Here is a 12,229-nt window from a genome sequence, read left to right as displayed (position 1 = left end):
ATATCCATAACACTTCATCATCAACAATCTGTTTAAAAATAAGCAACTATCAAAGGCAAAATCAGCCTTTATGGCTCTTTTCCAGAATTAATTATTTTTTATTTATATTTAATTAAAAATCAGCCAGAAACTCCTATTAAAAATAGGCCCAGCACAGTAACAGATAAATGCAATTACAAGTGTCATGCAGGGCAAAGAGTAGCAGTTTGTGGTGTGTGTATGCCAGTTAGCGATAATTGACAATGGGATTGGTAATTGGCACATTTTAATTATTCTGTAGTGTAACTGGGATTATCATTCATGATTTATCATCATTTATAGCTAATACAGCGGTCGTTATTGGCAAATTTTTAAAAGTGTATAATTCACAGCCCGCCAGTATTCTGAATTTAACGGTAATAGCATTGAGGTTTGTGCTTTTATTGCGATTAATCCTCATACATTCAACAAACAAGTGTTTATGTTTCGATCAGGTTTCGATCTCGTATATTCACGCGATATTTCACTGGGACGTGGGCGCGAATTCGATAACCAGTGGTCCGGTGCTCCCCCCATCAGCTGTGTTGTGCAGGAGCGGCTGCCGAGAGGTAAGTTAGGTGAAGTGCTTTTCCATAAGTTACCAGTTCTTGCGATTTCTTATAGCGATTTACAACCAACTACAAAATAGTCAACTGCTGTTGGTGTCAACCCTTGTTTTGTTTAGCATACGGTGCTAGTTAGCTAGTTTGATAACGTGGCTAACAGATGTAGGTAAAGAGCTAAGTTGCAACTGTTGTCACTGTTTTCGTTCAAAGTTACCTAACTATATGTCCAACACTCGCAGAGTGTTTTTTTTTATCACATAAAGGTTGGCGAAACAAATCTAACGAACTATCAAGGTCAGCAAAAGTGACCACAGTGTTTTAGCTGTATATCAAAAGTCGCTGTCAGACTTAAGGTCAACCAACAGCCTGGCTGTAAGTTAAAGCTAGCATCTTTGTTAAGTTTCACTTTCCGTTTACCCACACAGCACGGTGGTACAGGCTCTCAAGATGTCTAAAAGAAAAAGCAGCTCTGCCAGTGATAATCCCCATAAACGGGTCAAACCCGTGGAGGAGGAGGAAGATGAAAATGTTAATATGGAGCAGGAAGATCCTCTACTGAGTAATCAGGTATTTAATGTCACTGTCATGCTGTGAAACATGTTATCCTAAAGACTTTGTACCTACAGAAAATTATGATTGTATTCTCTTTATTTTGTTGAGCTGATTCTCTGATAATGTTAATATACTGTATATAGCTTGTATTCAAGTGGAGTGACATAACGTAACTAACTTGTGTTTAGATGCAATCTGGCGGCGAGGTGGTGAGTGATGCAGGGATTGTGGAGAGCATCACATTGAAGAACTTCATGTGCCACTCTCTCCTTGGCCCATTCACTTTTGGTTCCAATGTCAATTTTATTGTCGGCAACAATGGAAGTGAGTGAAACTCGTTAACCAGTGTGGTATTTCAGGAAAAAAGGATAAAGAAAATATCTAGATCTTTTGAACTGAAATGAATAGAAATCCTTGTTTCCTATTTCAGAAACCAGGTTTTCTGAATGTCTGTGCCTTTTATTATAATGTCCTAAGCTTGATCATGTTAACCTGCTACATGGCAGTTTTCAGGCTCCAGCATGGGGCTCAACCACTGTTAGGATCTTTTAACCAGAGTGAAATGCCTATTTAAACATAAAGGACAGGCTCATATCAAAGTTTAGCCTCACACATTTGATTAATATCTTAGAAACCATACAGGCTAAATAAAATATATAAGAGGTTACCAAATTTAACATTTTACTACTAACCTACTAAGTGGCATGATCAAACTGATTGAAGTGCTTGTATAACGTGTTTTTCTTGTAACCAGAAAGTGCAAATTATCTTTCCACACAAATAATTTTGTGCATTGCAGGTGTCTTTTTATGATAGGTTAACCTTCTTTCTGGAATACCCTCTGGTATTTTGTGTCTGTATTGTCTTCCATGCATCTTATTACAATGTCTAAAATATAAAAAAAATAATAAAATAAAAAATTGCGCAAACTTCTTGTGTTACAGGTGGAAAGAGTGCTGTTCTGACAGCGCTCATAGTTTCCTTAGGCGGGAATGCACAGGCCACAAACAGAGGATTATCACTCAAGGGTTTTGTGAAGGAAGGAGAAAGGTAAACATATCGAAGCATCATGTGATGTACATTCTTTCTTGTCAAGTTGATTTGAATCAGGTCATGTTGTTGTCTTTATAATATGACCTGGTGGCTCCTCCAACCCCCAGTTTGCACTGTAAATTTTTTTTAGTGGAAACAAATGTTTCATATGTCTCATATGTCAGGCCTTGCACTCTGATGATTAAAAGAAATGTATTTTTTAAAAGTTGCATGTCTTCAATCTGAATAGATTCAATTTGTGTTTCTCTGTTTTCACAGCTCAGCTGATGTATCAATCACACTGCGTAACAAAGGAAAGGATGCTTACAAACCTGAGGTGTATGGTCCAGCTATCATTGTAGACCTGAGAATAACACGTGAGGGGTTAAGAACCTACAAACTCAGGAGCAAATCTGGTAAAAACAATGAACTCATTTTCAGTATTGTGTGAAGAGACCACTGCTACAATTTGGTACAATAATGTACAGTATCCTATTTCTCCAAGTAAATTTAAGGTTGACTGCTTTAAAAAGTCAAAACTCAATTCATTTTATTTTTTATTTCTTTCATTTATTTGATTTATTTGACAATTACTAAACACTGCTAAAGAGCAAGGGCGAAAGCAAAAAGAGTTTTGCAATATTAGTACCACTTCCTGTAGCTGCTTAAATATTTCTCTGAGCTTTAAGTATTCACCAACATATTTTTTTTCCTCTTATAGGTCTACTTGTCTCAACCAAAAAGGAAGAGCTCCTGTCCATCCTGGACAATTTTAATATCCAGGTATGAACTATGAAAGTCTTATAGATGTACAGTGTTGTTCAAACTTCATTATGGCAAACTTATATCACGCTTCTTCAGAATGAGAGTACTGTTGAACCTGCTCCTTCCTCCTTCCCTGGAGGCATGAAGCAAAGTCAGATTGCATGCACTGAACCCATTCAGATAGAGCACTAATGTGGGAAAAATATGTGTCTTACAATGTTGGTTGGAGAGTGTATAACAACATTCTTTCTTCTGAAGGTCAACAATCCTGTTTCAGTTCTCACTCAAGAGATGAGCAAATACTTCCTACACTCTAAAGGAGAGGGGGACAAGTACAAGGTTTGTTTAAAGTGATTACATATGATGACAGCTTTTGTCTTTGCTTTGTAAGCACAGTGCAGATTTGTTGCTCAAGCACTGCAATTTTTTTTCTGTTCCTCTTGCTCAGTTTTTCATGAAAGCTACCCAGCTGGAGCAGATGAGAGAGGACTTTGTCTACATCAAAACCACCAAGCACGTCACAGAAGATAAAGCATGTCAACACAGTGAAGTAAGAATCAGTCTGCGTGACATTTTCATATTTAACTACATGAGACTATAAAATAGTGTTAATCAATTTTCAGGCTTCATTGTGGATAGAATTTTTAAACCTTCAACTAGGAGTTCAGTAACAAAGCTAGACAGCATAGCTACTCCTCTTCATTTATGATCATGTATGTTTCTATGGCTGTTACAGGAGTTGAAAGAGAAAAAGCGGAAGTACCTGGAGAAAGAGGACCGTTACAAGAACCTGGCATCGCTTGACGAAATGCGCACCAAGCTGGAGGAGTTACAGAAGCAGATGGCTTGGGCTTTAGTAAGATCCTTTTCTCACTGGTTTGAATTCCCACCCCCTTTACCCACCCCCCTGTGCCCTTATGCAACTCAGTCAGTGCAGTATTTACTGAAAAGAACATTAATCTAATGGTTACTGACTTTGACTTAAATGTGCAGGTGACTGAGATGGAGAAGGAGTTGGAGCCGATGAGAGAGAAGCTGCGGTCAGACAGACGTTCCACAGAGAAATATGATGAAAAAGTGGAAGAGTGGAAGGTATAAATATGACTATTTGGTTCATATAATTACTGTTGAGTAAAGTCATTTTGGTTGTTGTTGTGGTTTTAGGGATAACACCACTGTCTTTAAGTGTGTGTGTGTGTGTGTGTGTGTGTGTGTGTGTTTTAGTATTACTCTTCGTCTATCCTCTGTCCCCAAATACTTCTCTGATCTATTTTCATGTAATCCTGCAGAATAAGGTCGAGGGGGCCGAGAAGAAGTACAAGCAGATCCAGGAACAGTTGGAGGGGATCACCCAGCAGGTCCAGGAGCTCCAGCCCAAATGTGCTGAGCTGAAGGCAGAGGCCCAGAGACGTAATACTATTCTCAAGTCCAGCGAGGTCAGAGTTCTGAGTTTTGTATAAGAGGTGTAAGTCCTTTTAGGTAATAACTGTTGGCCTGCTCTAAGTCAAAGAAACTTGAGTATGTTGCTAACTGCCAAACAAAGCTTTACTCACAGTGCTGAACAAGTGCTATGAGGTAAAATAATAAAAACAGTAGAGTAATAAATGTAAAGTGTATAGTGGCAGAAAAGAGTTCCTGCTTCTTCAGTTTGTCAGATTTAATCTTGTGCAGAGCTTTTTAAATTTACTGTTATCCTTGCAGTGTGTGTTGTGTAAGTTTGTAAATGGCCAGTGTTTCTTTTCTTCAATTATGTGGGCACTCTAGGTCACAGTCCACAGATGCAAGGCTAACCTAAGGGACCTGGAAAAGGACAAAGTTCAACTGTCCCGAAGAATAAATGATCTCATTCAGAGGTACGCAGGTCATTTTGTCAACTGAAACAATAAGCAGTGATCTGTGATGACCACCCTGTGCTTTTTGTCCTCCTTCCAACTTTTGTCATCACCTTTTTGATCCCTCTAGCATCAGTCAGACATCAGGATCGGAGAGCCAGGCCAGGAAAGAGAACATGCAACAGATCCAGACTGAGCTGGAAAAACTGACGCACCAGATCTCCACTCTGGGTCAACAGATTGACCAGTACGAGCACGCCTGCAATCGTGCCAAAGAAGAACAAGGAAAGATGAGGTAAGGTATCAGAAACTGGGCATAACCAGTTACTGTTAGCTCCTGTGGGTAGCTTGAAGAAACCCGTATGCCATGCCTGACCTGAGTATGGTTAGGCCTGTCACGATAACTACTTTTGTTGGACAATTTATTGTCCCAAAAATCTATCTATCTATCTATCTATCTATCTATCTATCTATCTCTCTATCTCTCTATCTCTCCTATGTAAACAAACATGCATGTAAACACAATGGGGAAATATTGAGGTCAGCAAAAATGTATCAAATTCATGTCCATATATCGTACGATTAGCCGATAACGTAATTATCATCATCATTACCATCAAAGATTTTAATTGCACTGAAATAAATGTTCTGGGTATTTAGACAAAAAGAATATCATTAACTAATCATACTATTATGTGAAGCCAACTCTTTGTCCTTCTGTTTTGTCAGTGCTTCTAAATAATTCTGCCAGTGATTCAATATGTAAATACAGGTGATTTTCTTGTTTTTTTTTAGTCCAGATAGGCTTAATCCCCTGTGAAAGACTTCCCAGCAGTTAGGTATAGCCTCTAACATGATGAAACACTCACCTTCTTCTGACTTCAGGAGGGAGCAAGAAGTACTCCAGAAGTCCATTGAAGCTAACAGTAGGAACCTGCAGACAATGGAAAGCAGTCGATCCAATCGGCTGCGGCGCTTCGGAGAGCACATGCCCCCACTCCTCAGCGCCATCCAGGACGCTCACAGAAGGGGCCAGTTCAAGCACAGACCCCGAGGACCACTGGGTAAGACTCACTGTTATACAATTGTGTTCAAGTATCTTTAAGACAATGAGGAGCAGAATTTCTTGCTCTGACAGTGCGTATTTCCCTGTTAACTATTTCATGTATCTCGGTAAAAACATTAAACAACAGTGTCTACTATAAAGTTATAGGAATCTTATAAGAATTCTATATTGTCTATGTTGTAATCCTTTAGTTATTTTTTTCTCTTCTACAGGTTATCTTATTAGCCTGAAGGACCCAGAGCATGCTCTGGCTATAGAAGTATGTCTTAAAGGCCAGCTGCATGCCTTCACTTGTGACAACCATGAGGACGAGAAAGTGCTGTTGGGGCTCATGACCAAAGTGTTCCCCACAGGCCGCAGACCTGTGATCATTACCAGCCATTTTCTCCCTCATGTCCATGACACAACAAAGAGGTGAGGGCAGCACAATATTTACAGAATCATTTTGTTAAACGCTAGTCTCAGATTTTATGGCATATTGCCTGGAAAAAAAGCATTCAGCTTGAAGAGAACAGTGGCTTTGTTCTACTTGGATTAATGTTTAGTTATAATGTACTGCAGTGATAACATCTTTTCACCATTTTCAAATTTACACGGCTTCTTCACAAGCATCAAAAAGAAAAGCATGCTTGGGAAAATACTAAGACACTTTGGAACGCACATTAGCACACAGACAGAAAGTTTAAGGATTAAGCTGCAGGAGTGGTTTGAAAAATGTGAATGTTTTGGAAATGTGAAGGTTTTTCATGTGTTTATTCTGCTGTGAAAACGTCTTACTATTGGAGTACATTAACTGACTGAATTTAAACTGACAGCAGGTGGTGGTGAGTCTATGACACTAAAGCATACCTTTTGTGTGGATTTTCACTTAAGCAATGCAAAAATATATCCAAAAACACTGTTAATTAAAAGAGGTCTTCCTTTGTTTTATCTCTGTCAGGGCTGTGAATCACCCTGATTACCCGTCCGTGCTTCAAGCTCTAGAAATTGAGGACCCAATTGTGGCCAACTGCCTGATTGATCAAAGGGGGATTGAGAGCATTCTACTTATAAAGGTAACAAGTGATATATTCACAAGAAAAGCCCCTTTTAACACAAGTTTCAGTATTGTAATAAAAGCTGATGGGGACTATCTGCAAAGACTGGTTAGACGTGTCTTTCGTGCATGATGTAATAAAACTTTTGTTGTCGGTTGACGCTGAAATTCATTTTGCATACTTAGGTGTTGTACAGTGGCATATGACGACATACAAATGATGTGGTGTGTGTAGATATTTCACGCTGCATTGACATGAGTTTTGTTGTTTTGCATGTGTTTTGTATATAGAATCGCACAGAGGCTCGGAGAGTGATGCAGGGCAGAAACCCTCCTCAGAACTGTAACCAGGCTTTCTCCAAGGAGGGAGATCAGATCTTTAATAACCGCAGTTACACCGCTGAGCAGACCAGAGCTAACTACCTCTCGGGAGACATTGAGGAGGAGATCAGGTGTGTGTGTGAGAACTTCACTCCTGGAGACATTTGGTCAGCTACAATTATTAGAATATACTGTATATATCACAACAGGGAATTGCTGAATAAAGCTGTGCTCTTGTTTTTTTTACCGTCTGTCTCTGTCATTGTCTTTTTCCTCCACCTCTTGGTTCTTCTATTTTCAGGCACTTGCAGAGAGAGATAGAGAACCAGAAAGCTCAGGCAAATCGCTTCCAGCAACAAATGAGGAAGTTGGATGACGACATCAAACAGAACCAAGGGCTGCAGAGAAGAGCCCACATAGAGCAGAAGACCACCAAAGTAATGTTTTTACCTCTTATATATTGTCATGTAATTCTCAGGTTATTATGAAATGATGAAGATCATGTCTTAATGCTTACCCTCTCTGAATATCAGACATTGAAACTCACAGCTTCACTGAGCAAGTTTTCATTAATATTTGAAAATAAAATGTATTTTTTCTTAACAGTTTTTAAAATTATTATAATGCATGCATTCCAAATTGAAAATGACACATACTCAATACCTTTTTAATAGTTTATTCTGGAGTTTAGTTTAATACAATTTTTACTGGCCATCAGTATTATGCCGGATCTTGTCCCAACAGTTGAATACATTCATTTAATAAAAACTGTTATTTCAACTGGAAACCTTAAGATAAATTTAAGCATGAATAACAAAAGAAAATACTGTTTAATCAAAAATGGAATGGAAATGGAGCTGCAAGGATTAGTTGAGCAATCAGTAAGTCAACTGACAGAAAATCAATTTTCAATGATTTTGATAATTGTTTGAGCAGTTTTTTTAGGCACAAATTACAAAACAGTCCCTGATTCCAGCTTCTTAAACGTAAACATTTTCTGTTTTTTCTTGCTCTCCTATGACAGTAAAAATAAATTATCAGCTCTGGGAAATCGTAATAGGCAGTTTCACAACGTTTTTACATTTTACAGCACGATTAATGGAGAAAATAGTTGTTACATTTATCAGTAATGAAAATAATTATTTCTGCTCTAATATGACTATGAATCAGCTCATGAAGTTTGTGTTTATCTTCCAGGATAAAGTCACAAAGCAAAAGCTGGAGCTGAGAGACCTGGAGAACGTGGAAGAGCCTCAGTCAGAGGACCTCAAGCCCCTGGTTAGTGCAGAATCCCCACATTATGGTGAAATGCTGTAAACCTGAACTCAGCTCAGTAGATATTACCTGAACACATTATTCCACTAAGAATAAATGTAGGATCTCCAGGGAATTCACATTCCATTGATTCAACAGATGTTCTTTGTGATATGCTGCTGTCACTGCTCTACCACAGGAGGAGGATCTTCAGGAGATTGTGAGTAAGATCTCTTCGAAGCGTGCTGAGTACGAGGAGGCACAAGCTCAGATGGCCAAGCTCAAGGGCTCCTATGAGAAGGCAGAGCAGGAGTACAATCAGCACAAAGAGCGGATCAACACCATCGCTGAAGAGGCCGACTCAATCAAGGTAATAACGGACAGACTCGAGATTTTCAGTCGTCAGGATAAAAGAAAAATTTTGATTAGCACCCTTTGCTTTCACAGTATGTAAACCATGTCAGTCTATGTGTGGAATTCTCAAATCACAACATCCCAAACTTAAGAAACAGCTTTTCTGCCTTCCAGAAACGAAAGAGAAAAAACTTGATGAGACAGACAAAATTGCTGAAGCTCCTGTAAAGCAGCTACAAGAAGCTTTCTCCAAGTTTGCATTAACACAAGATCAACATTGCATTGCTTTTTAAAGATCTTGGTCCAGAGGTAAAACTGAAGAAGTTATTAATTATACCTAAAGGTGGCTGTATCCCTGTTATTTGGTTATGTCAGTACAGTCTCAGTCGCTCAAAGCAGCCAACATCCCCTGACTAATGAGTGCAATAAACATTGTGTGCCTGTTTCCTCTGGTCTGCTAAAGGACGATCTGAGTAAGACTGACCAGGAGGTGATGAAGTGCAAGCATCACAAGAAACACTACGATGAGAAACGCAGCACCCATCTCCGAAACATCCAGGTCCTGGAAGGCACCTTAGAAAGCAAGGAGCAGGACCTTCAGGTATGTCACACATTAGTATTCATCACAGCTGGTTTAAAATATTGAAATCACAAGTTAATCACAAGTTAACCAGAGTGGGATCTGTTTCAGTGAAGGTACCATTGTGTTATTCACCTGCTTTGTATCTAAAAAATTGATTATTTGTTTCTATCTACGGTTCAGACATCTGTGTCCAAGGCCAAAGAGATCTCCCCAGAGCGCCTGGAAATACGTCGGACAGCCAGGAGCCTGGACAGTGAGATCAGCCGTCTCAAAGTTAAGATCACAACTCAGCAGGAACAACAAGGTGACCGCGAGGAGGTTGTGAGGTAAGTTACTTTGACCCTTCTGTCACATCCTAGTAACATAATGGCTTTGTAGATAACATTTCCACTGACGCTTCCGTGAAATGTCACTACATCGGTTACTTTCATTAAACTATTAAACTTGGCAAACTATTGTACCACAAAAAAACATCCTTTTTAACATCACTTTTTTCCCACTTCTTTCTCATGTCTAGGCAGTACCGTGAGGCGCTGGAGAGCTACAATAACATGGCACAGCAAATGAAGAACCTCAACAGCTTCATCAAAAGCCTGGACAGTGTCATGAACCACAGAGTCCAGGTTTATTCTGAGTTCAGGAGGCAAGTTTGAAATGACATTCAGCAGTGATAATACAACCTGTGCAACAAATTGATATAAAGTGAATAGTTGATTAAATGTGTTTTGGAAAATTACCTCTAAACTGCCAATGTGACATGATGCTCTTTTCATTTTGTCCACCAGCTGTATTGTTTGCTCTATGCTAGTGAATGAGATATTATTCTGTAGTAGCTAATAAATGAACTAAATTGAAAAAACAACTGTTAATTGTGTTCCCTGTTTTATTATCATTCCTTATGCCTTCCATCTTCGTCCATCTGACCCTTTTTCTCTGTATCTTGGTGTCTCAGGTTCCTTTCAGCCCGTTGTAAATACTACTTTGATAGCATGCTGGCTCAGAGAGGATACACTGGAAGTATGACCTTTGACCACAAGAATGAAACCCTCTCCGTCTCAGTAAGAAGAAAACATTGCCTTATATTCCCTCTAAAAATCTACATTGAAGTCTACACCTGTGGACTGAAAATTGATTGTCATTTCTCTTTAAAAAATAAAAAATATATATATATATACATACATACATACACATACACTGACTGTAACTCTCTCCTCTGTAGGTGCAGCCAGGCCAAGGAAACAAGGCTGACTTGAGTGACATGCGCTCCTTGTCAGGAGGCGAGCGCTCCTTCTCCACTGTTTGCTTTGTTCTCTCTCTTTGGGCCATCACAGAGACGCCTTTCCGCTGCCTTGACGAGTTTGATGTTTACATGGTAATAAAAGGCCGTTTTTATTGACATTGTATGTTTGTCTGAATATGAGCTCATGCTAAATGCCTAAATTGTAAAGCCAGATCATTTCTAGTCACAGCAACAAATAGGTATTAGAGGGGGAGGAATAAGTTGTGAGAAAGTCTTATTTTTAAAGAGATGGCATTATGTTTGGGTGTTGTTTTGTTTCAATTAGGACATGGTGAACAGGAGGATATCCATGGACATGATGCTGAAGGTGGCTGCCAGCCAGCGCCACAGACAGTTCATTTTCCTCACCCCACAGAACATGAGGTAACCACTGCTACAACATCTGTATCAAAGCAGTTAGACCACCGTGATGTGATTTATTGATCTAGTTACTGTATATTAACTTAGTAAATTAGCTATGACAAGAGCAAACGCCTCATCATGTCAGTGCACTGGTTGATTTCCTTGGAAACAGCCTCTAGTTCATTAAGAATCAAAGGCACAGACACATTTTCATCTTTTTTTTTTTTTTTTTTCAGTTCTCTTCCAGTGAGTCAATTAATCCACATCCTCCGTCTCAACGATCCAGACCGCGGCAACAAAACACAAAGAAATCAAGACGAGGATCAGTAGTATTACTTGCTACGAGACCACTAGCAGGTGCTGAGACTCCATGACAGCAGGACAGGCCACAGTGGGGCGAGACAGAGCTTCCCAGCAGAGTTTCCCATCTGTAGGGAAACAGTTAGGTGAAGAAGTGCAGCCACGTGTGGATCTCTAGTCATCGAATTCAGCTGCTGTTTTAAGTTCAAACCCAAGAATGATTGTTCAAAGTTCAGTTTAGGAGGTAATAAATGTTTTGTACTATGATACTGAGTTTAAGCACCAGTTTTTCTATATATTGTAAAAATACCTGTTAAATGGCTTGAAAACTGGCACGTTGAATGATGATGTCATTGCAAGCAGTGGCTGATGTTCATTAAACCAGTCAAGTTAACAGACATGCTGTTTTGGGTGTTATTTTTATTGTATTGTATTGTATTGTCTGTCTTCTAAAATAATTTAGAATCCAGAAGTCCAGCTGATCAAAACATAGTATAAATTAAAGTAGGTCCAACTCAAAAGTGGAAGTTTATGTTTACGGCAGAACAAACTCATACTTTCTTTGTGGTTGTTTCAAGGAGAAGTCCATTTGTCAATACCTGTCTGAGGCTCTCAGTCCCAAGCACACTTAAATCTTAATAAACTGGTCACAAATACAGGGTTTGGGTTTTAAAAGAGCATCAAAATTTGGGTATTAAAAGTGCCTTTTTTCAGTCGTGGATAAATTTTTTCATTTATTCTAACTGTAGTGATGGGATTTGCTGACTATAAGAAAAATATAGAATATCACCAGTCTGATCTCTTTAATAATTAATTGGAAGTTTAATTAGGTTTTTTTCTTTACCACAATGCTACAGGACATGGTAAACACATAATCATGATGTTTTGCTCAGCTCTACTTATTATTC

General features: G+C 39.0%; 1 protein-coding gene across 2 annotated transcripts; it reads left to right on the top strand.

The window, feature by feature from the left end:
* The first annotated feature begins 481 nt into the window (after positions 1-481).
* si:dkey-119f1.1 (Structural maintenance of chromosomes protein 6-like) lies at positions 482-11,719 on the top strand. 2 transcript variants are annotated; one of them, XM_042389577.1, is made up of 27 exons: positions 482-587; positions 1,010-1,151; positions 1,325-1,460; positions 2,081-2,186; positions 2,448-2,584; positions 2,890-2,951; positions 3,192-3,272; positions 3,382-3,483; positions 3,670-3,789; positions 3,927-4,025; positions 4,223-4,369; positions 4,698-4,786; positions 4,896-5,060; positions 5,651-5,829; positions 6,044-6,245; positions 6,772-6,886; positions 7,159-7,319; positions 7,490-7,625; positions 8,386-8,466; positions 8,642-8,812; positions 9,260-9,397; positions 9,560-9,705; positions 9,897-10,022; positions 10,332-10,437; positions 10,599-10,751; positions 10,945-11,042; positions 11,258-11,719. In XM_042389577.1, the coding sequence occupies exons 2-27, from the start codon at positions 1,032-1,034 to the stop codon at positions 11,349-11,351; spliced, it is 3,270 nt and encodes a 1,089-aa protein (XP_042245511.1). In that variant the 5' UTR covers positions 482-587; positions 1,010-1,031; the 3' UTR covers positions 11,352-11,719. The 2 variants fall into 2 exon arrangements, with proteins under 2 accessions (XP_042245511.1, XP_042245512.1); XM_042389578.1 differs by having other exon boundaries at positions 573-596.
* Positions 11,720-12,229: the final 510 nt, after the last annotated feature.

This window comes from Thunnus maccoyii, chromosome 17 (genome assembly GCF_910596095.1).
Source record: "Thunnus maccoyii chromosome 17, fThuMac1.1, whole genome shotgun sequence".
In the NCBI taxonomy this organism is placed as follows: domain Eukaryota; kingdom Metazoa; phylum Chordata; class Actinopteri; order Scombriformes; family Scombridae; genus Thunnus; species Thunnus maccoyii.
The sequence above is the reverse complement of the archived record's forward strand: the minus strand, read 5'-3'. Positions and strand labels throughout refer to the sequence as shown.